Source organism: Gastrolobium bilobum, unplaced genomic scaffold (assembly GCF_033153095.1).
Source record: "Gastrolobium bilobum isolate Gb01-03AN ecotype WA unplaced genomic scaffold, APGP_CSIRO_Gbil_v1 utg6455, whole genome shotgun sequence".
Taxonomy (NCBI): Eukaryota; Viridiplantae; Streptophyta; class Magnoliopsida; order Fabales; family Fabaceae; genus Gastrolobium; species Gastrolobium bilobum.
In genome coordinates, this window is record NW_026898105.1 from 394,255 (window position 1) to 418,338 (window position 24,084).

The following is a 24,084-nucleotide window of genomic DNA, read 5'->3' on the forward strand; positions in this document are numbered from 1 at the left end:
ACAAAGGATTTATTAAGGGCGTTTAGTAGAGAAGATATTTGTTTACCAGTCAAAAAAATTTGTCGAGAACATGGTGGGAAAAATTTATAGCCGGGTAAGATAAGAAAAGGTGTTTGGTAGGCCAAAATTTATTGCTGGGTAAAATAAGAAAATGTGTGTTGGATGTGGGCAAATTGTTTTACCATACGTTTGATAATAATGTTTCCTATTGTGTAAAATTGTTACCGAGCAAGAAATATTTGCCAACCACTTGTTTACTTTACTCCTATCAAATATGGCTAAATTATTTTTCTCACCTCACTTTCCTGAGCAATTTTTTTTCCCTCTTACCAAACACCATCAGTTCAACTGTTATCTTCTATATTTGAGTATCTCTAGTTTATTGTACATTGAGTTTTTCATCCCCGTTTACAGGTTGATAGTCTACTCTTAAGTGAGAGAGAGTGGACAAAAAAAGTAAAAGTGTGAATCTCACTTTTTTGTAAGAATAAAATGACACAAATTATATCATTTAAAAGGGCAAATACTTGTCTCCTCACTTTAGATAAACTTTTAATAGTGATAATTTGGAAAAAAATGTTTGTCCTGAATGATATAATTTGTGTCATTTTATTCTCACAAAGAGGTGAGACCCACAGTTTTATTTTTTTTGTCCACTCTCTCTCATCCATAATTTATCTTGTTCTCTCACTTAAAATGACATAACTTTACATCCTTTAAAATGACACACGTTTTTTCGAATAATTATAGTTTATCATGTATAAGAGTGAATTGTTCCAATACAATTATGGGGAAAAAATACTAACGTTATTTTAGATAATTTTGTCTAATATTCATTTAAACGATATTGTTTTGGATTAAAAATATAAATAAAATAAAATAATAAAGACTATGATAATCTTAAAATAAATTAAGATTACAAACACGCAATGATTTTCGTCTCAAAATAACGTCATTTCTATAAATATTAGATAAAATTAACTAAAATAACTTTAGAAAAAAAGAATTTATTATAATTATACAAATCAATTTTGAAAAGTTAAACACACAAGTATAATTATTGTTATTTATAAAAAGTTTATAAAGGATGCAAAATATTGATATTCTTTCTATTGGCTTGAAGGAAAATGAAAAAAAACTAATAAAAGAAATCTTACTTCAAATCCCCCCTAAATCTGGCGTCATTTTAGAAACGCACTGGCAACCACCTTTTATTTGTCCTAATCTTAGACATCTTGGCCCTTCGGTGAATTTTTTGGGGCAAAAACCAACACTTGTTTTGTTTGGAGCCGTACACGCGTCTCAAGAATCATGCACACATTAGTTGGATAGACCCTTTTGGAAATTAAAGCTTAATGACAAGACAAAACTCTCTTCCTATTTTAAACGATTGTACCCTGATTTAAAAATAAGCAAAGAAAAATATTAGTTACATAAATAAAATATTATATATATATATATATATATATATATATATATATATATATATATATATATATATATACTATAAAATTTTGATGAGTTAGTGAACAATAACCGAATTTTGTTTAATTTATTTTAAAATTTAAAATTTTCCCAATCCTCCTTGAATATTTGTAAGATTCATTTCCTTAAGCACATGGACAAAATCATTTTCGGGGTTTGTAATACAATTATTCATGTAGAGTCACATGCGTGAATAAAGATTAGGTGAATATTTCCCTGTTAAACTATAGAGCCAATGCATCGGAAGCCATTCCGGTGGGACTATGGATGAAAGCAACTGCAGTTTACATTTCCAAACTCCCCCCAACCCAAAAGTAGGAAATGAAGTAAAAGGCACCAATAAGTTTTGTGAAGAGACAAATTTTTAGGATTGCCATGGTATTATATTTGGCATTGTTTAAAGTTTAATCTCAATAAAATCAAATACATATCATATCAGTGCAGCTTAAATGTGATATGCTCAAAATTATGAAGAAAATTACAATATTACAAATATTTGCACACGGACATATACAGTTCCTCTTGAGTTTAGAAAATTAAACAAATAAAACTACTAAAATGCGAATAGAGTTCCTAAAGGTATATAGTAAGTTAAATTTATTTATTTTTAATTTGGTTGGATGCGTGACAAATGTATAATAATGATATCAAATCACACATTATATGCATATATATGTTAACCTTATAATAAGGTGAAATACAAAATTTGGCTTATTTCATAAATAAATAAATAACAATTTTAATAACAATAAAAAAGTACATAATCAGATTTAACGTCATCTTAACTAAATTAAATTAATAGGATAATACTTGGTAAAATGGGGTTGGATATGATAGATTAGCCCACTAACTCGCTAAAATGGGACGGCCTGGATTGTGTATTTCAACTCATCAATCCAAATAACTCTTGCCTATATGTGAAGCGAGTTAAATTAAAGGACGATGCAGGTTAACTCGCATGTCACTTTTTTAAATATATATATATATATATATATATATATATATAAATTATTGCTGATAGGATTATGTGAATGACTATTATGTGAGACAACATCTTTTCTTTTATGGCCATAATATTATTATTTTATCAAGAATTATTTTTTTATTTATTTTTAAATCGACAAAAAAAGAGATTAACACACACGAAAGTTAAGCTTATGTTTGGATTTAAATGCTAGTATCCATATAAATCAAACTAATGCTTATGAAATTCTAGTTATAAATTGTAATGATGTGTTCATTTGCAAATATTCATATGTTTAATGTCATTATTTTGTTATATAATAACACCAAAATTATTAATTGATCTTAAGATATGATTTGTATTGTTATGTTAAATGAAATTATTGACTTAAATCATTCTTTGGTCTTTGACTTATTGCTTGATGCTTTTTTTTTTAAACTTGAGGAATATTTATACACTAGAGATTAGAAATAAAAGATTAGACCCAATGTGTGCAGCTCAGTTGGTAACTTGGCGCTGAGTTAGTGGGGGTGGACATGTGTTCGATTCCTGCTGAATGCATTCTTGGGGAGGGGGCTGAACCTTTAGCCATCACTGATCCCCCGCACTCCGGATTAGTCCCATAGCCGGCTCAAAGAGTCAAAGCTCGTGGGGATTCCGGAGGGAGCCAACTCGCCTCAAAGAGGTAATTAGGTTGGGTAACTCTAAAAAAAGAAATAAAAGATTAGTATTAATATTTTTTTTAATATTTTATTTTTTTGTGAGTTGACCTGCTAAATTACGGACTCATCTCAAAATGGGGTGGTTGATATTTTTAACGCACTCATCAATAGCGGGTCAATCTGCCCAGTCCCATCTTGGCGGGTTGAAAGAAGGCGATGTAGGTTGGCCCATTTTGCCAACTCCGTATAATGCAATTTAAGTAAAACCAGGAGGGCTATCAGTAAAACTAAAATACTTTTATGGATGGTCGAATCAACAAAATATTTGAAAATAATTTTTATTAGAGTTTCATTTGTTTGTATTATTTTTATTAGAGAAATATTTGAAAATAAAACATACTATAATTTTATTAGAGTTTCATTTGGTTGTATTATTTTTTTAATTTGTTGTTAATTTTTGATTTTGATGCTTAAATGTATTAAAAATTAATTAAGGAAAAATATTTTTGTTTTTATTCAGAAAAAAATTTCCTGTCAGATCTCATTAAAAAAAAGCAAAAATTGATTAAACCTACTAAATTTTATATGAGGGTGAGAGAAATTTTTTTCCAACAAAAATAGAAATGTTGTACCTAATAAATTAATGTTTATATAATTTGGTTATATTATTGAAACTTTTTAAAATTTCAAATAATAAATAATATAATTGAATTTTGGAAAAAGTTCAAAAAACTCCTATAAATAATATTGTTTTGAATCACTTATACTCATATGTTTTATTTTTAATAACTTAACCCGTGTGATTTTTTCTCTCCACAATCCTCCTTAACAATGTTAAAAACTTAACTAAATATATCTATTTTATCCTTCTCAGAAGAAGAAAATAAAGTGATAAAAAAATGCTAAATGTTAATAAAATTTAGAACACTTAATAAAAGGCTAAAAGAAAAATAGAAAAAAAGGATCAAATGTGTCTAAATAAAAAATTAAAATAGATTAAGGACAAAAAATAGAAGGAAAAATAAGATCAAATATTTTAAAAAATATAATAGGGATAGAAAAGATTAAATTTAAAAAAATATTTTAAATGAAAAAATAAATACTCTGAAGATAAAAAAATAAAAATAAAAATTAAGATAAAAAATAAATAAAAGAAATAGAACAAAAAAAAAATCACTATTGTTAGTTTCCAATGTATTTGGTTTTATTTTTTATTATTTTTTTTTTGTCCTTCGTCTAGTTCATTCTTTTTTATATAGATATGTTTGGTCTTTTTATTTTTTTACTTTTTGATTTTTTTTATTACTGTTGAAAGAAATAGAAGAAAAATAAGATAAAAAATAAATAATAGATAAAAAATGTGTATTGTAAATTTTTATCATATTTGATTTTTTTTATTTTTTTTTGCTCAAATCACTATTGTTAGTTTCCAATGTATTTGGTTTTATTTTTTTTTGTCCTTCGTCTAGTTCATTCTTTTTTATATAGATGTGTTTGGTCTTTTTTATTTTTTTACTTTTTGATTTTTTTTATTACTGTTGAAAGAAATAGAAGAAAAATAAGATAAAAAATAAATAATAGATAAAAAAATGTGTATTGTAAATTTTTATCATATTTGATCTTTTTTTTTATTTTTTTGCTCAGTTTATTTTATTATTTTTTATTTAGGTATATTTGATATTATTTCTTCTTTTCTTTCTTTTTTTATATTCAATCTATTTTCTTTTTTTTTTACTTATACTTTTTTCTGTCACTGTTGTGATTTTTCAACAAATGCCAATCTATATAAAGTAGGCGTTGGCACAAAATGCGCCATGTTGTGTATTATGGTAGCGCTTAAAGCGCCATGCTCATATAATAGTTGGCTCATGTAGTAGCCCTGAGGTGAGAAGAAGTAGGCGCCCGTCATATAAATTTTAATTAAATATGAGAAAGACACGTATAACCAAAGAGATAACGTTGAGTAGATTTTTTTACCTAGGTAATGATTACCTAGTTATATTTTCGTTAGATTTTAATTGATTGAGTTAGTATGGTTAAAGCTTAGCTAAATAAAATGATTGAAATTGTCAAAAGAAAGTCAGCATGTCTATATAATATATATATATATATATATATATATATATATATATATATATATATATATATATATAGGGAAGGTTTATATTTATAGATTTTTTATTTACAAATTACACTATGTACTCTTAGATATACACTAGGTTACACTATGTACTTCCGGAAATACATAATGTAATTTATAAAAATTTATAAAAAAAGTTTGTAAGTCAGATCCTTTTCTATAATGTGTGTGTCACCTTCTTAGATTACACCTCGAGATGAAAAAGAGCACATTTTAGATTACACTTGAAACTCTCGTTGAAAGAATTTAGACAGTTTCTGCTCTCTCTCTCTCTTCTCAAAAGAAAAGAAAAGTTTCTGCTATCTCATTCAAGCGTTTCTACCAGATTTCTGCTCCCCTCTTTCACTTTTCACCCAGCGCTTAGGTTTTCAAATATACCAAAATGGTCTCGACCTGTGAGCGCAGCACCGTTCGAGTTCAAGTATAGCTACACCGAGACCCCAAGCGTTTCAACCTTCGAAAAACTACTGCCATTTCAATAATTTGAATATATGGAGTCCAAATGAAGTTCAACATCAACATCAACATCAACATCAACAACACCTTTATCCCAAATTAATTGGGGTCGGTGGTAGATGACATGAAAGATACAAAACGGTTGAAAAAAAAAATAAAAAAAAATAAAAAAAAAATAAAAAAAATAAAAAAAATAAAAAATAAAATAAAAATATAAAATAAGATAAAATAAAATAACAATATATGTATATATAAATAAATAAAAGTAAAAAAGAAAGGGACAAGAAGAAGTAGGGGAAATGAAGGGGAAAATGACTAAAAAGGGACCATCTGGAACATAGGAATAACAGCGGGTCTAACCCTCCACCATACTTATAGCTTTTCTCCATTCCGTTCTAAGACATACTGTCCGCCAATCTATATCACACTCCATTAAATCTTGTTTTACTACTTTCCCCCAAGTAAGCTTCGGTCTACCTCTGCCTCTTTTTGTGTTGAGCTCTTGGTAACAAACTTCTGTTCTTACAGGAGGATCCATGGGTCTTCTCATCACGTGCCCAAACCACCTCAATCTATGTTCTCTCATCTTCTCGGCTACCGGTACTACTCCGACCTTTCGTCGAATATCTTCATTTCTTATCTTATCCATCCTTGTGTAACCACACATCCACCTTAACATCCTCATCTCTGCTACTCCCATCTTATGCTCATGTTGCCTATGTGCTGGCCAGCATTCTGCTCCATATAGCATTGCCGGTCTTACTGCCGTTTTATAGAATTTTCCTTTTAACTTCAGGGAGATTTTGCGGTCACACAAAAAAGCAGATGCACTGCGCCATTTCATCCACCCTGCTCTGATTCTGTGATTTACATCCTCATCAATCTCTCCACCGTTTTGTAAAATGGAGCCCAAGTATTTAAAAGCATCTTTTTTGGGTACCTCTTGACCATTTAGATGCACAGGTTCTTGGTCCTCATCTCGTACCAGAGAAAACTCACACTTCAGATACTCAGTCTTGCTTCGACTTAATGTGAATCCTCTGGATTCCAATGTGCTTCTCCACAATTCAAGTTTTCTATTAACACCCTCCTTGCTCTCATCAATAAGCACAATATCGTCTGCAAAAAGCATACACCATGGCACTTCCTCTTGAATATCTTTTGTTAGTTCATTCATAACTATGGCAAAAAGGTAAGGACTTAGAGCCGACCCTTGGTGTACACCTACCGTGATAGGAAAATAACTTGATGATCCGTTACAAGCTTTTACACATGTAGTAGCCCCATCATACATATCCTTGATTGCCTTTACATACTTTAATGGAACTTTTTTCTTCTCCAGGACCCACCATAAAACTTTCCTTGGAACCCTATCGTATGCTTTCTCAAGGTCTATGAACACCATATGCAAGTCCTTTTTCTTTTCTCGGTATCTTTCCATTAGTTGTCGCATCAAGAAAATTGCTTCCATGGTACATCTTCCTGGCATAAATCCAAATTGATTTACAGAAACCTTGGTATCTCTCCTCAAGCGATGTTCAATAACCCTCTCCCACAACTTCATAGTATGGCTCATTAGCTTAATGCCTCTATAGTTTGAACAATTCTGTATATCTCCCTTGTTTTTGTAGATATGCACAATCATACTTTTCCTCCATACATCAGGCATCTTATTCGTCTGGAGAATCTTATTAAAAAGATTGGTCAACCATTTTATTGCCACATCCCCCAGGCCTCTCCACACTTCAATAGGGACACCATCAGGCCCTAAGGCTTTATTAGTCTTCATCCTCTTTAAAGCCTCCTTAACTTCATGTGTATTAATTCTGCGTACAAATCTTCTATTCATATCATCACACGCGTCCTCTAAGTCCACCTCGCTTGTATCTCCATCCCCATTATACAGCTTGTTGAAGTATTTCAACCACCTTTCATTTACATCTTCATCTCTCACCAGAAGTTTTTGATTTTCATCCTTGATGCATCTAACTTGGGTGAGGTCTTTACTTTTCTTATCCCTTATCTTTGCAAGTTTATAAATACCTCTTTCACCATCCTTGCTCCCAAGATTTTTATACAACTCGTCGAAAACCTTGCCTCTAGCTTCTCGCACTGCTTTCTTTGCATTTTTTCTCGCCAATCTAAACTTTTGCAGGTTCTCTGCACTGGGACTTTTATGCAAAGATCTAAAGCACTCCTTCTTATGTTTAATTGCCTCTTGCACCTCTCCATTCCACCACCATGTTTCCTTTGTATGAAATCCATTTCCTTTGCTTTCTCCCAACACCCTCCTTCCCAAATTTTGAATACACTTAGCCATCTCATTCCATGTTGCATTTACTCCTCCATCAAACTCCCAAGGTCCTTCGTGCAACATTCTATCATTGAACTCTCTCTCTTTACCCTCCTTAAGCTTCCACCACCTTATCCTTGGATTCTGAGCCCTCTTCTTCATTGTACGCACTTTGTTGAACCGAACATCCAAGACTACCAGCTTATGTTGCGTAGCGACACACTCTCCATGGTAGACCTTACATTCGACACAAGAAGTTCTATCTTCTCTTCTAGCCAGAAAGAAATCAATCTGACTACGATTATGGCCACTATGAAAAGTGATTAGGTGTGACTCCCTTTTTTGAAAAAAGGTGTTCACTAACATCAAATCGTAGGCTAGTGCAACATTCAAGATATCTTCTCCAGTCTCGTTTCTCGTCCCATAGCCAAAACCTCCATGGATTCTATCAAAACCTCCATTGCTTTTACCAACATGACCATTTAGATCTCCTCCTATGAAAATGTTCTCCTATCTAGGTATTCCCCTCAAAACCTCCTCCAAGTCTTCCTAAAATTGGCTTTTATCAGTTGGTTGCAATCCAATTTGGGGTGCATACACACTGAGGATATTCAGGATTAAGTCACCCACAACAAGCTTAACCAGAATAATCCTGTCGCCTTTCCTTTTGACGTCCACAACTTTATCTCTGAAACTTTTATCGATCATAATTCCAACACCATTTCGACTCTTGTTCGTACCTGTGTACCATAACTTGAAACCAGTTCCATCCACTTCCTTGGCCTTTTCTCCAGCCCACTTAGTTTCTTGCAAACACACAATATTCACTTTCCTTCTAGCAAAGACATCTGCCAACTCCCTCAATTTACCCGTTAAGGTTCCTATGTTCCAGTTTCCTAATCTCATCCTTAACCCCTGGGCTGTGCTTGCCCGCCACGCTCGCCCATCTGCGTGTTGGGACCCTGGCATACTTCTCACCAAATCCGGGTGAAGACCTGGCGCCTTGCCTTGGGGCAAGGACCCTAGCCCACTTTTCACTACACCCCGAGCCCGATGCAGCGCCTTGCCTTGTGGCAAGGACCCTAGCCCATTTTTCGCTACACCCGGGGCCCGATGCAACGCGTCGCTATGAAGGGTACGCCCCAACGAAAAATCATATAGGTTCATCACATAAAAATATAGCTGTTTTTTACGGCCGGTTCGCAACACCTGACGCCAACTCTCCTCCTTTATCCTGGCTTGGGACAGGCCATACATGCAAGCACACATGGGCGGAGTTGGAGTCCAAATGAAGTTATCTTCAAAAAATTAAGAGGGACCGATTTTGACAAAATCGCAAAGATTTTTGACAATTTCGCTGAGAGTTCTTCTCAAGTCTTCACAGATATTAAACTTATATCCTCAAGTCTTCAAGTATAGGGATGTTATGCTCAATGATCCTTTAATACATTTTTTATGTCTGTCCTTGAACTCGTCTCTGGTTTAAGCAATGATCCTTTAAGTTTCTCTCCTGCAGTCAACGGATATTCATGAAGTATCGCCTGCCTTTGAGGGAAATCGTTATTGACTTTTATAATGAATTGGAGAGTAAAACATCAGGCTATGCATCATTTGATTATGAAGATTCAGAGTAAGTACTCCTGTCCCATTTTCCTCTCCCTATGACTGTGTGCATGATTATCGTTGTGCACCCACCCCTATTTGTTTTCATACATTGATGATATATTGTACTGTGTGTAGTTCGAAACAATTATCTGGTATATGTCCATGTAGATTGGTATAGAAAAGTTATGATACCTGATGGATATACTGTGCCCATTCCCATCTACTTTTGTTTGGTAAATAATTTATGATATATTATATATTTATTGGCTGTCATATGTCGTCAAATTGTGCAAAAAAGTAAATTTGTAAATTTGGAGTGGCATACTTTCTGTCTTATAATATATTCAATGGGTACAATTACAGCTATCAACAATCTGATCTGGTGAAACTTGATATTCTCTTGAATGGTCAACCAGTTGATGCGATGGCAACCATTGTTCATAACATGAAAGCATATCGTGTTAGGCGTGAACTAGTGGAGAAATTGAAGAAAGTCATTGACAGGTCTTTTAGTTTAAGAATTGATTTTATCTGTTTCATGCCTCTTCTTTAGTTTAAGCTAATCCCAAAAATTCTCTCAATTTTGATCAGGCAAATGTATGAGATAATCGTATAAGCTGTCATTGGGTCAAAAGTTATAGCAAAGGAGACGTAAGCTTCTTTTAAAGTATTAGGCTAATGTGTCTTTTTGGAATGGTTGCTGTAAAACATTTAGCTTCTGATATGAAAGTGATTATCTTTGTCATCTTATTTCCATTAGCCTTTTGGTATACGGAATTTAAGGCCCTAACAAAGGCATGAATTTGGATCTGGCATGCAGTTACTGTTATTATTATTAGTAGCATGCTTTCAACTTTTTCTAACTAATTGATGTGTTTTGGGAGTGAGATTGGGTAATAGGGTGCCAATATTGATGTAGGTGTTTTTATTATAAGCCTTGAATTTTGAATGTTGGCGGTAAATTTGTGTCTCTAACTTGTTTCTACATGTTAGTATGGTATCGACAAAAATGGAAATTTTTCTTGACATCTTATGGAAGAACATAGATAAACGCACATGTTTTGATTTCCCGCATAGTGTATGGAGAACCATGTTTGCCGACTATGTGGAATCAACTAGGAGTATAGTTACTTTGGAGGACCTCCGAAGAGATTTCATTAAATTGAAAAATAAATACACCTTGATAATTGGACTCTACCGTTATCACATAACTTTTGATCCAGAGACGTGCATGTTTCTTTGTGATGAATCTGCATGGGTGCTAGCTACAACGGTAAGTTATCTTGATTTTCCAGGGCTATTGCAGTAAGTTTTGTGTAAAACTTTAGTTTATGCATTTTATGTTCATAATCATTTTGATTGGTAGGTAACGAAATGATCATAGAGGAGACAAAACGCAGCATTCATGATGCCTTGTGAGTTGCTAGGAATCTTATCCGCACCAATTCTATTGTATATGGTGGCGGTTCAGCTGAGATCTCCAATACATGGACACTAACAAATATTCAAAATTTTGCGTGTCCGACACCGACACGCTCCAACACGCGGTCAATATTTGGGGACACGCGGTCAACTCTCCGACACATTCCGACACGTTTTTTGGACACGTAGTCAACCTTTTCCAACACGCGGTCAACGCTTGGACACGTTTTTTTTTTTTTTTTTAAATCTTAATTTTATTTTATTAACTAAATAAAAAATAATAATTTATAAATTAATTTTTTTCTATTATGAAATATGATATGAAAAATTAACAAAGTACAAAAAATTATTTTTATTTATATTTATGTTATGAAATTTAAATATTTGATTAGTTATATGACTTATTATGGACTCTTATATGTATTAAATATAAATTATATTATACATATTAAAAAATTTATTTAATATCAAAACGTGCCCCAACGTGTCGAAATATGACATTTTTTAGAATTAACGTGTCGGCGTGTCGTGTCGTGTCGTGTCCGTGCATCATAAGCTAAGATTTCTTACTCTATTGTTGTGGAGGCAGCTACTGATAGATACCCTGGAGTAGAACAAGTATGGATATTAATTTAGTATATTTTGGTTATTCCCAAAGTTTTGTTGATTGTTGATATTTCTTTTGCCTGCAGTATGCTATAAGAGCAATTGGGGATGCTCCTATCTCAGGGGCAACTGGTGGTATCACTAAACAACAACCAGGGGCAGCTGGTGGTATGTTACCTATTGCTGCATGGATCATAAGGGTAGATTCTCTGATCGGTGGGTCATTTACATTTGGGGACCTTAAGACAGCAAGAGCTCGAGGGGTTTAACCTGAGAATGTTTTTACCCACTGTATTGGGAGGTTTTGCCTAACATGTATATGCATGCAATCCTTAAATGTAGATTAGAGGACTGTTAACAGGATTAAATGATAAGGGTGCTGGTAAAGTTGTCATCTATTGTGTGGGAGACAAAGATATTCGAAAAGTGAGTTTTTAACTTTTTATCACCCAATAAAAAATGAAAGCTATACCTTTTCTGCTTACCCAAAAAAAAACACACCTTTTTTTATTACACCTCGAGACGAAAAAGAGCACATTTTAGATTACACATCGAGACGAAAAAGACAACATGGAAACTCGTTGAAAGCATTTAGACGGTTTCTGCTCTCTCTCTCTCTCTCTGTTAAAAAAAAGAGACAAGCTTTCTGATCTCTCTCTCTTTTCAAAAATGATTTTCAAGCGTTTCTACCAAACCCCTCTTTCACGGTGATTTCGGCTCTCTCTATCTAACTGTTGGTACTTCCAGAGATCAGCCAATCCCCTCTTCACGGTGGTTAGGTGGTAGGAGTTTAATAAATTTCACATTTTTTGTGGACAGAGATGCATGATAGTGTGCATAATGAGCATGAAAATGAGGAGCAAAGAACTCCATATCCTCTCGGACGAGTGATTCGTGTATATACAATTTTCTTTTAGCGTGAAAAGATTTATGATACTTAGTAGGAGTCTAATAAATTTCATATATATATTTTTGGACAGCGAGAAGAACAAGTAGAATATTCAAACCAAGTTCGTATTATAATAACCTGGTTACTTGGCTTGGCTTGAGCTCCGTCAATCAGAACTTTTCACATGCAAAGGCCCACAAAATTGGGCTTATACAGTTCCAGTTAAATATTACACCATTCATTTTATGTTGTTATTTAATCATTATAAACTTATTTGAGAGAATGATATTTTTCGTTATTACGATTGGAAGGTTATAGTTAGAAAACCTCAATATTACTGATATTTTTTTCATATTTGTTTTTTTGTGCTAACTTTTCCAGAGAAACATCATGCATAACTTATACCTATCTGGTGAGAGATGAGCAATTACTATTTACCTCTACGACGACCGTTTATAATTCTATATTGTAGTGAAAAATCAAGGAGTATTAACTATATTTTATGCAGAAAGTGTGGAAATCTACACATATATATTAGACTAATCGAGACTTATGTAATGTATAAATTTGTAACTTTAAGTAGTTAGGAATGTAATATATGTATTGCACTAATGTAAAATAGTTTAGGTTGGAGATCTAATGTAGAATAGTTTGAATGCAAAATATATGTACGTAACGTGGTGCCATATATAAAATAACATAAGAAAGTTTGTATTATCTATTGATGTTTCTTTTTCTCTATTTTATTGTTCTTATAGTTAAATAATAGTTTAAAAAATAATGTCATATTCTCTATACTAGTAGTTATAGAGGATGTTACACCATGGATAATTAATCAACAAGGGAGGATTTTTGGACAAATGATGTATGATTTATTATTTTTTTATATTAGAATACTTGGAATTGATATTATATTTTTTTTATATTTGAATATCTTTGTGGAATCTTTAGCATAAAATATAAATTTATATATACTTAATAGGTCAACCGGCTCAACTAGTGACTCACTAGTTGAATCATTCACCCAGTAACTTAGTACCCCAGCCGGTTCAATGACTGAGCCAATTCTAATAACATTGCTTTTAACCACTCAATGATTTGAGTTATTAAAAAAAGGTTCTTGAGTTTATTGGATTCAAGTGGGGTGTATTTCATAATCAATTAATTTCGGGTCTCACCAAATTTTGCCTAATTATAAATTTGTCCCAATTTTTTTAATATTTTAACTTTTGTCCCTAAAAGTGACTTATCTCAAAATTATATTTTTCACCTAATTTTAGCCCCTTAATTACACATTAATTCTTAATTTAATTATTTTAGTTATTATATCTATATTAGGGAGAAAGATTAATATAGTAAAAATTTAAAAAAATTATCCAAATGATATAGTTTATATAGTGTGGAAACTATTTTCCAAAATGATACAATTTAGTTACTTTGAACAATTTTAACTATGTGATCTCACTAACGTAACACGTGTTATCATCATATGGTTGACACCACATGTTACGTTTGTGAGATTCATATAATCAAAAGTAGAGAAACTATACCACTTTAATAAATGGTTTTCAAACTATATTATTTTAATAATTTTTTAAAACAATATTATATCAGTCTATTGACCTTACCAATAAAACATCACATTTTGCCTTATTTTGCAACATTTTTTTAAAATAATTAAGAAAGTTGCACATGTTAAGTCAAAATTATAGTAATTTTATAATACTTTGTAATTTTTTTTTAACTTTAGAATAATTGTATTTTTTCTTAATTATTATAGCTTTATTAAAAAAAAATTATTCAAAATTATTATAAAATAAAGGACGGATTGATTTTGTATTCGGTCATTAAATACCAACTACCATATTGAATTTCATTTGAAAACAAGGATTGCAATCCAAAAATGAGAAAGAGAACATGGTAAGGAATCCTTGTAAGTTGTAATAATGAAGTTCAACAAGTAGACGTTGTTCTTTTGTATTCCCCCCCTCGGACTGAATAGACTTGTCCTGTTTCTATGGAGGTTTTGCGGATTAAAATCGCCTCAGCATTAGACAAATTGTAAGGTGCAATGGTTTGAAGGGTTAGCATTTATTCCCTCTTATTTCCCTTATCTGTAAAGTATATCCTTCTATCAAAACTTGTTTTTATAAATTAATGATAAAAATTCGGTTCTTTAATAATAATTACTGTTATCAATTTTGTCTCTTGATTGAGTGAGACTACAAATTGTTGAATTGAGTCAAAACTAAGATATTGATCGATTTCATTTGTTTTAATAAGTATACTCTACATCAAGAAATGAAAGGATGAACTATACAAGAGTTATTGTGTTCAATTGGGAAAACTGGACAAAGATAATAGACTGCATGATGAATTTAGTCAAAGATAGGTCGTCAAAAACGGACATGCACTTGGGTTAATTAATTAGGTCACAGTGATACATTGTTAGATAGTGCTCACTATTTGCAATAATAAAATAGAATGTGATGATAAAATAGGATTTTGGGTTTGCTATCAACAAATTGGAAGCCTTTAAAAAATCACACATTTTGAATGAAATCCATAAAATGAATTTAATTGGAAATTCATACAAGACTGAGATACCTAACACGGAAGGGATATTTAATTAGACTAAATCGATCTGTTAACTCAAATTAGGAGGTACGGACCTTAATTAACCTATGCGAGAACAGTAGTGAAGCGAGCGAGATAGAGTTAATAGCGGTGTTCGTCTCCTTTAAATTTATATAAATCTTTAGAAGTGGATATTATTTTTTAAATATATATTTTATTGTCCTCTTATGTGCTATGAACTTAGGGGTAAAAATAGGTTAGAGATCTACGACTCAAACTATATGAAGCTAGACTCAGCTTATCTTATATAGTCAAATAGAAAAGATTTAGGTTTAAAAAAAAATCTATTTAGAAAGCAGATTATAGACTTTATTTTACATACCGAACCTATAAACTTACAGACTCTGGCCTATAAACCTATAGACCAACTCATATCATATTATTTATTTTAAATAAAATAAATAAATTATTATTTTAAATAAAATAAATAAATTATTATTTTAATAATTTTGATAATAAAATAATATTATTTTAATTAATTTTTAATATTGAATGCCTAATAGACTTAAACAGGTATATATAGACCAAGGCTTTTGTTTTTTAGGTATAAGCTAGACCAAATCTATAATTTGAACTTACATAAGGTTACATAAGGCTAACAGATCAGGCCAAATTTAAAATATTTTACGTAGGACTGACCTATTTAAAAGCCTAACTCAGTCTAACCCAACCCATTTACACCTCTAGACTATGAAGGAGGATCTCTTCTGAATATTCTCTTTTTTTATTTAGTAAAATAAGTTATAAAGAGATAACACACTATAAATTTAGGAAAAAATATTTGTTCTTTTAAAGGATATAATTTAGTGTCATTTTAGATCATAACTGTTGATTTTCGTCAATCAACAGTTAAGATTTATTGGGTCAAATTTATTTTTTATTTTTTTGTAAACATGGTCAAATTTATTAATTAATTAGTAATTCGTAATAAAATCCAATAAATCCTAACCGTTGATTGACGAAAATCAACAGTTATAATTTAAAATAAGACAAAATTATATCCTTTAATTGGAGAAACATTTTTCCCATAAATTTATTAAGAAACATCATTAATTCTACTATTTAAAACGGTAATAAACCAAATAATTAATACACTAGAGATACAAAAAGTGTTATATTTATAAATATGAAAAATAAACTTGTCATTAAGATCAATTAATTAGATCACATTAAACAAGTTTACAATCTGCTAGCTTGCTATAACTTACCGTATGGCGTTAGATTAAAATAATGTCATGATTTTTACGCGATACAAATTTCTCAATTTTCATCATTAGATATTAATTAGCCCAATTTGATTGTGGGAAACAAAATAAATAAAAAAATGAACAATCTCTCTTCTATAATAATTGCATCACGGTGATGTCATTAATTTTTCTTTATTTTCACTCCTTTTTCCTTTCTATTCTCTTTTATTTATTTATTTTTGGGTTATCAATGTCAATATTCACCACATATCTATGTTCTTACAATGTTTGACTAAGCTTTTAAAAAATGTATGGTGAGTGCACGCTAACACAAAGAGAGTCAACAACTCATGAGCATTGCAACCTATCACTGTGGTTGAGAAATGGGGATCAGTTCAAACTCCCACATGGATGCTTTCTTTGTAGTTTGCACTATCATACTATTTTTCTTAGAGAATTGCCTTTGGACAAGTCTCCAACAATTTCTAGCTAAGCCCACCCCGGCCATACCACAAATGATCATTGATTATTTACAAATGCTAAGTGGGAACATCATTTTCAGTACTGTTTTCTTTCCTCTTTTTTCTATTTGATCTTTGTATTATATAGTGTTGTGGACCACTTATGTGGTACCCACTTTCTATCCCCACTACATGGAGCATCTCATTCCACCATTCTCTCCTAACTCCCATCTACTAGCAATAACCACCCACTAGCATTGCATCATGCCATGAAGTCACCTGCAAACTACCCACTAGGGGCACAATCTCCTAATGCATTCATCTATATATAACCCCTTATAGCTAACAAAGGGGGGAGCTCAGAACTCACCTACATACTTGTGCCTAGAGCACATCCTATCCACCGCAGGTGACTCTCACACACACCCCTTGTTCATCCCATCGGACTTTGGCCTAAGGTGCAGGACTCCTCATTGCCTGTCATCTTTACCATAAGCTCCGTAAATACAAATACTAGCTATACTGCTAGACCATAAATGTTCATTCCAGAACATATAGGCTTTCACATATATGGAGATACAAGGCACCATTTCCCCCCTCTATTGTGCCTTTATTTTTGTTTTTCTTTCTTTTGCCTTTTCTATGGTAGATGAATTGAGGAAAGAAACTTGAAATGATCCCCATAGTCGTTGAGATGAGTGCAATTGAGTCTGATTTAAGGGCTTCTGGATTATGGTATTAGTTCCTGTCCAAGTTAGAAAACAGGACCCATTGTATGCTTTAAAACTTATGGTCGACTATATTAGATCGTGACACACTTCTTTAGCTATCTCTCATAATTCTAATTTGGATATTAGATAATGAGTTAGTGGGGCTTAATTCTGTATAATTATAAGTCTAATGCTAAGAGTAAATTAGACACTACTAGGCTATTGAATGTCAAACCCCCATTATGATTTTTCTTTAGCATGATTAATTTTAAGGTTCAGCCATCTGAATGTTTTGATTAATAACAAGATTGCTGTAACTTGTCATTGTTATATATATATGTAAACCTTTTCTCCCATTTCAAAGTGGTTAGATACATGATTCAACCTAAATGCTTAATTTATATTATAGATTGATGCACCCCTAGGTCCCTAACCCTAATCCACTAGAAGTAATTAACACCTGCTCTATTTAACTATTTATGTATTTAATTTTTGTAGAGCATATTTTTTTTGTTTTTACTTTTCCTCACATATCTATGGCACAACTAGCATGGACAAAAATTTTATAGCGATTCACTATGCACAAGCCTAAAACATGCAAAACCAAAATGGATTGGATAAAAAGAAAGAGAACAGCAAATTAAGAAGAAATTCACAGCTATTGTACCAAACACAGTTTTGTATATGTTTATGTTAAAAAATAGAAAAAAAGTAATCAATATTATTTACACAAGATATGTTTTAGTAATTATTTTCTCAATGTCCTCTTCAACATGAAGTGGCATTGGCACAGTGAACAAATAGTTATTGAGCATAAATCAATTAAACAACCCCACACCTTCAAATTTTCAACATAAAAAAGAAAAGAAAAAGAATATATGACAAAAAACAACTTGAAAAGATCCGCAGTGGGTGAGCTGTAACTAAACATATTGATTTCTCCATCGTAAGAACACTTTTCCTTAATTTCCCATTGAAGTGAATTAAATTAAGTTGAGATAGTTTTAATAATGTATGGCATGCCATCATATAAATAAACAAGTTTTTTTCTTTTCTTTTTTGAAATCTACAAGTTTCTTTTCTTGTCTCCTAGAAAACATTGAAAATAATAACCAACCTGGATGGATAAGTGAAAGTTAGACAAAAAATTCAAAGTATGCATCATCTGAAATTTGAGTAAAAGGATGAGACTTTGCAGGAAGGTGCATATAATTGTCTACTACTACTACCAAACAAAACCCAAGTGGGCTCACTGTTTGCTGGGGTTCTTAATTTCTACCTTTGACTTATATTTTTGTAACAATTGCTATCCAAAAGATTTTTTATTTTTTATTTTTTATTTTTTTTGTAACAATTCAACTGAAAAATAAAATAAAATCTAATAGTATAGACATTGATAGAAAATTCCACCTAACCAAAATATATATCCCTTAAGGGGAAGATTCATTTATAAATTTTTTTTGAAATTTTTTACAAATTACACTATGTTCTCACGGGAGAACATAGTGTAATAAGTGTTCTCCCGAGAGAACATAATATAGTTTGTAAGAATTTGTAAACAAAAAAATTTATAAATATAACCTGCCTCGTCCCTCAATACATAAATAATAGGAATAACGCCCCACAAATCAGCATGGTTTGCGTATATGATCTCAAGTATGTTTTTTGCTGTATACTATGCGAAAAGGTTAAGTGCTCTACTTTTTATTAATTTTGATGTATTGTGTTTAGGTTTCCTTAGATAATGACAGCTTCAAATAATGCACATACAAATGAAAGCTCTCTAAAGAATAAAATTTTATTACTAGAATAATGTTGGATAAATCAAATCAAGATAAAGGAGGATCCATTATTAGTTCGAGCAAGACATGAGACATGGACCAGGATACTGTTTGGTAGGGAGCAATAAATTGTATGTGCATTCGTATGGTATATAAGCCGACAGAGAAGCATGACTGTTAAGTGATAACAAGTTCCAAGAAGATATAAGAAAATGGAAAAAAAAACGTAGGCAAGTACCAATGAACACATAGAGAGATACATTTGAAGTATATAGCTAGAGTTATTAGCAGCACTAAGAAAGAAGTGGTGAAATCAATATCCTTATCATTTCCATTTTCCATTCCAAGTTGATGAAACGAAGGGTGTGTCTGTGTGCGTGGAAATAATTGTGCTGGCATCAGGGAAACAATCTTTGGTGGTGTATTTTTATCCAGCTGCAGGAACCAAGAGCCTGGTCTGGTCAAATTCATGTAGTGTTAGGTTGTTCCAATTGCCGTAACAAGCCCACGCCTAAGAAACTGATGAAATATGACCCAGTCCACATTTGGAATGCTGCTATATAATGGGCTATATTGGATGAGAAGAACTTGGCAAATTAAGTAGGTTACAAGTGAAGAAAATAATAATAATAAAAAAAAGAGCCCACATAAGGGCATAAGATTTCTAGAAAAATTAAAAAAGGAAATATGGCTTCGCCCGGGCTCGAACCGGAGACCTTCAGTGTGTTAGACTGACGTGATAACCAACTACACCACGAAACCTTGTGATAGACTTGACTAATCAATAATATTAGCTTAGTAGGTTGTAAAAATTATAAACGCTGTTTCTGGGTGACACAGACTTGCGTGGATGACGAAGAAGTGAAGAAGCAGAAGAATGCTGCGTGCAACTGCGTTTCCGGCACCGTTCAATTCGGTGCCAGTTCTCACTCGCGCCCACACGTGTCATTCCTTGGCACCCGCACGTGTCGTTCATTCTCGCTCATCTTTCGTTTCGCTTTTCGGGTTCCAACAATTCCGGCAACCCTACGTCAATTTGCGAACCGTGCGTGGCGGTAGGTTTGTCGCGGCCGCGGCGAAGAAGCAAAGGCGCCGAGATGGCGCTGGTTCTGTGAGAATGGACGAGGAGGAGGATGACGATATCGGTGATACTGGTAATGAATACGATGAAGAAGATGAAGAAGAAGACGAAGAAGGTGAAGATGATGACGATGATGATGAGGAGATAATGCTTCCGTTGGAGCAAATGAAAAAATGGTACATGGAGAAACCTTTAGGGTTTGGTGAAGGGAAAGTGTATGATACTTCTATTGAGGATAAGCTGCTTGAGGAAATGCGGAAGAGTATAGAAGCACAAGCTGCGAATTTGAAGAAGCTTAAGAGTAATCCTCTGAAGCCTGCCTCCAACAAAAGTGATGACAAGAAGAAAGGTTAGCCACCAATTTTTATTTTTGGGTTGCACCCTGCAAGCTGCCATGTTCAAAGTAGTTGAAAAATTATTCCTTTCGTAAAATTACTCTGCAATTGATGATGGGTTTATGTTCATTTCCTTAATCCTGTGTTGTGTTTCTTGCCAGTGTATGCATAAGCATCTCCTAGTGATGGGTAAATTGGGTAATGGAGTTTTCTTTATGTTTATGCATATGCACACATAACTGCTTGAGTCTCGTTGTGTGTTTACAACCACAACAACATCAAGCTTTTATCCCATGCGGTTGGCTACATGAATAAATATATGCATTCAAAAGCTAATTTTGATTACCCCGCTCCCCGTAAATTTTTTGTTCGTTGAGGAGTGCACTTTTCAGTTTGTGGTGATTGAAAAGAATCTAAAGACTTGTGAAAACAAATATTGGGATCCAGTATCATATATTGTTGTTGTTTGCTATTGTGTCTGGCCTTTGGATGAATTATGAAGCCAATGTCCAAGACTATTTGATTTGCAAAGTGTTTGCTTCTCATTTCTGCTGAGCCTACAATTTGAAATCTTACTCTATCTCTTGCCATGGAACTTTGAACATGCAGAAGTTGTTCCAATTGGAGTTCGAGTGCGCTTGGTGAACCTACCCAGGAAAAAGAACATCCATAGGGATCTGAAATCTGCTTTGCAAGGTATTCCGGGCATAATGAATATAGTCCCAGCTGTTACTGGAAACAAGAAGACAAGGGACCCTATCTGCAAGGGTTTTGCTTTTGTTGATTTCAAGCATGAAAAAGATGCAGTTAGGTGCGTTATAACATTGATCTAGTGCCTGCTTCCAACCACCCATATCCCCTCCCACTAAAATAAATAAATAAAGCAAGAATGAGTTCAGTGTGATATATGCAGTGCATGACATTATTGTAATGATAAATATATCACCATGATGATTTCTTCATGAATTTTGTGGGTTTGACACAGAGGACTCTTTAACTCTCCTTAAAAGTGTTTCCTTTTAGACCTCCTTATTTATCATCATGAAAATATGTAAAATAGTAAAAGATAGTTTGGTTCTCTTGGATAATTGATTCAAGCTTCTTCATGTTATTTTACTTGGCTAAAGTGAAATGAGTGCATATGTGTAGGCTGTAGAGTAGGGATCTGTCCAATTTCGATTATTGTACTTTTGTTATTGAAAGAGTCCGCGGCCTGTTTGCAATGTTTGAGTTGTTTTCCCTGTGCTTATATCTTACTAACTCCGTTGTTATCTCTCTCAGGTTTGTAGAGTTATACACTGGACAAACTCTTACTTTTGGCAAAATTCAGAAGCAGATAAAATGCGAGCTTGTAAATGTACCGTCCTCATCTTCTTCTCCGGAATTAAGCAAAAATGTTAATGCTGCTACGCGTCTCATGGTCTCTGCCTTTGAAGAAGATTCAAATGAGGATTCTAATATGGATGAATCTGCCCTTATTTCCTGGGATGGGACCAATTCAGATGATTCGGATGATGACATGGACAATCAGATATATGGAGAAGAACAAGAAGGTGACGAAGAGAATGAAATGGCCTTCGCTGCTTTGAAGATGGATAGTGATGATAGTATGGAAATGAGTATTGATTCTGAAATTAATTCACTTCCCTCCGAGCAGGTTAACGGAAACCCTACAGCTGAGCAGAAGTCATCTGCCAAAGATAAACAAGAGAATTCCCTTAAGAAAAAACAAACTTCCAAAAAGAAAGCAAAAAAGGTTTTAGATGTTCCTGGATCCGCAAAAAGGTGATTTCCTGTGCATTATATACTGCTTTAGCATGACTTTCATTCTTTGTGTTCATTTCTCATGTATACTCTGTTGACTCTGGTGCAGGTTAAAGATCAAGGAGAAGGCTGTATTAAGTGATGTTTTCTCCAAGTACGGATTAAAAGCTGCCCTTGCTTCAAAGGATAGTTAGTAAATTGCTAATGATAAGAGATTTGCCAAGTCTAACCATCACCCAGCATGTAGGGTCTAAAAACTAAAAAGCCATATTACATGCAATGGGACAATCAAATAGTAGCATAGGGAGTATTGTCGAAAAATTGATGTGGTCTTATATTATTATTTTTTATGAATATCAAAACATTCTTTCTTAGTATCCCAATGCACCTATTGAAAATTCTATGGAATGAAAGTTGATTATATTATTGAAGAGGCACAAATACAAGTTGATGAATATAATTGATAGAAAGAAGTTTATGTAACTCAAATATTAGTTTATCCTTATTCATTCCAATCATTCCCCTTTAACTTGGAGCGTGGAGGCAATGAATGCCTAACTTGCAAACTAGAATGAAAAAAAAAAATTCTTGCCCAATGTTTTACTAAAAAATTCCCACAAAACATGGCTAATAAGATAACTCAGGGATGTTGGAGACGTCACGAATGGCCATTATTTTGAAGAACTGTTTGAAATATTACTTGACTAAATAAGAAGATTTTGTCGGAATTACATGAGCGGAAATGTCCTTGCTGAAATAACCATTAGTGAAAATGTCATGGCAAACAGATATACATATCAAGAATTAAAACTTTTCCAAAATTCATAACCATCACTGGGAATGTATTTGGCAAGAAAATATATGCAGCAAGAATTAAAATTTCTCCAAATTCAACAAGAACAACATTTTGAAACTTATAAAGTAGGTAACAACTGGAACAAATGGGCTTTGTTAAAAAAATAAAAATAAAAAAATTGTTAGAGTTGGGGTTGCTAGAAAACAAATGGGATGATGGAAAAATGGGACGTTGGGAAAGGATGACATATAGTTCAGTTCCCAATTGTAAGAAATTCTGCGATAGAAAAGTGATGGAAAGGTTACTGAGGATGAAATCGCACTGATAGTCTGATACCATATTGGAAATTCTATGAAACCAAAATTAATTTTAATATTTGAGAGGCACAAATACGAGTTAATGAATACATTTAATCTAAACTAAGCAACAAACAGATAAAAAGATAGAAACATAAATTATTTATGTAATTCAAACATTATCTTATATTTATTCCTAATTGCACTTGTGCGAATTGGGAGGTTTAAATGAATTGGTATGGATGTGGATGTATTTTTTGAGTTTGACTAAATAGATGATCGATTAAGCTTGTTTGTTTAGTTAGACAAATAAGTTCAAGGTTAGTGCTAAGTTTATACAAATGAGATAAGTTTAAATATTATAGATTTGTGATTAAAAGTTTGTGAATGATGTATTTATTATTATGTTTTATGGTAAAAATATTGGGAAAAATGTCTATCATTTAAAAGGATGGTCCTTTATTTATCAAAAAAGAAAAGAAAAAAGAATGATCCTTTTAGATGAATATAGTGC

The 24,084-nt window shown here is 32.7% G+C and overlaps 1 protein-coding gene and 1 non-coding gene across 3 annotated transcripts; one reads left to right on the plus strand and one right to left on the minus strand.

Annotated features, from left to right (window-relative positions):
* Positions 1 to 19,986: 19,986 nt before the first annotated feature.
* Positions 19,987 to 20,060, minus strand: TRNAV-AAC (transfer RNA valine (anticodon AAC)). Its single transcript has one exon. It is a non-coding gene; the product is annotated as a tRNA-Val (tRNA).
* A 93-nt stretch (positions 20,061 to 20,153) lies between these two features.
* LOC133312909 (uncharacterized) lies at positions 20,154 to 22,861 on the plus strand. Of its 2 annotated transcripts, none has more exons than XM_061514188.1 (4): positions 20,154 to 20,728; positions 21,324 to 21,525; positions 21,996 to 22,499; positions 22,588 to 22,861. In XM_061514188.1, exons 1-4 carry the CDS (start codon positions 20,176 to 20,178, stop codon positions 22,670 to 22,672), a joined length of 1,344 nt encoding a protein of 447 aa, XP_061370172.1. In that variant the 5' UTR covers positions 20,154 to 20,175; the 3' UTR covers positions 22,673 to 22,861. The 2 variants fall into 2 exon arrangements, with proteins under 2 accessions (XP_061370172.1, XP_061370173.1); XM_061514189.1 differs by having other exon boundaries at positions 20,154 to 20,710.
* The last annotated feature ends 1,223 nt before the right edge of the window (positions 22,862 to 24,084 follow it).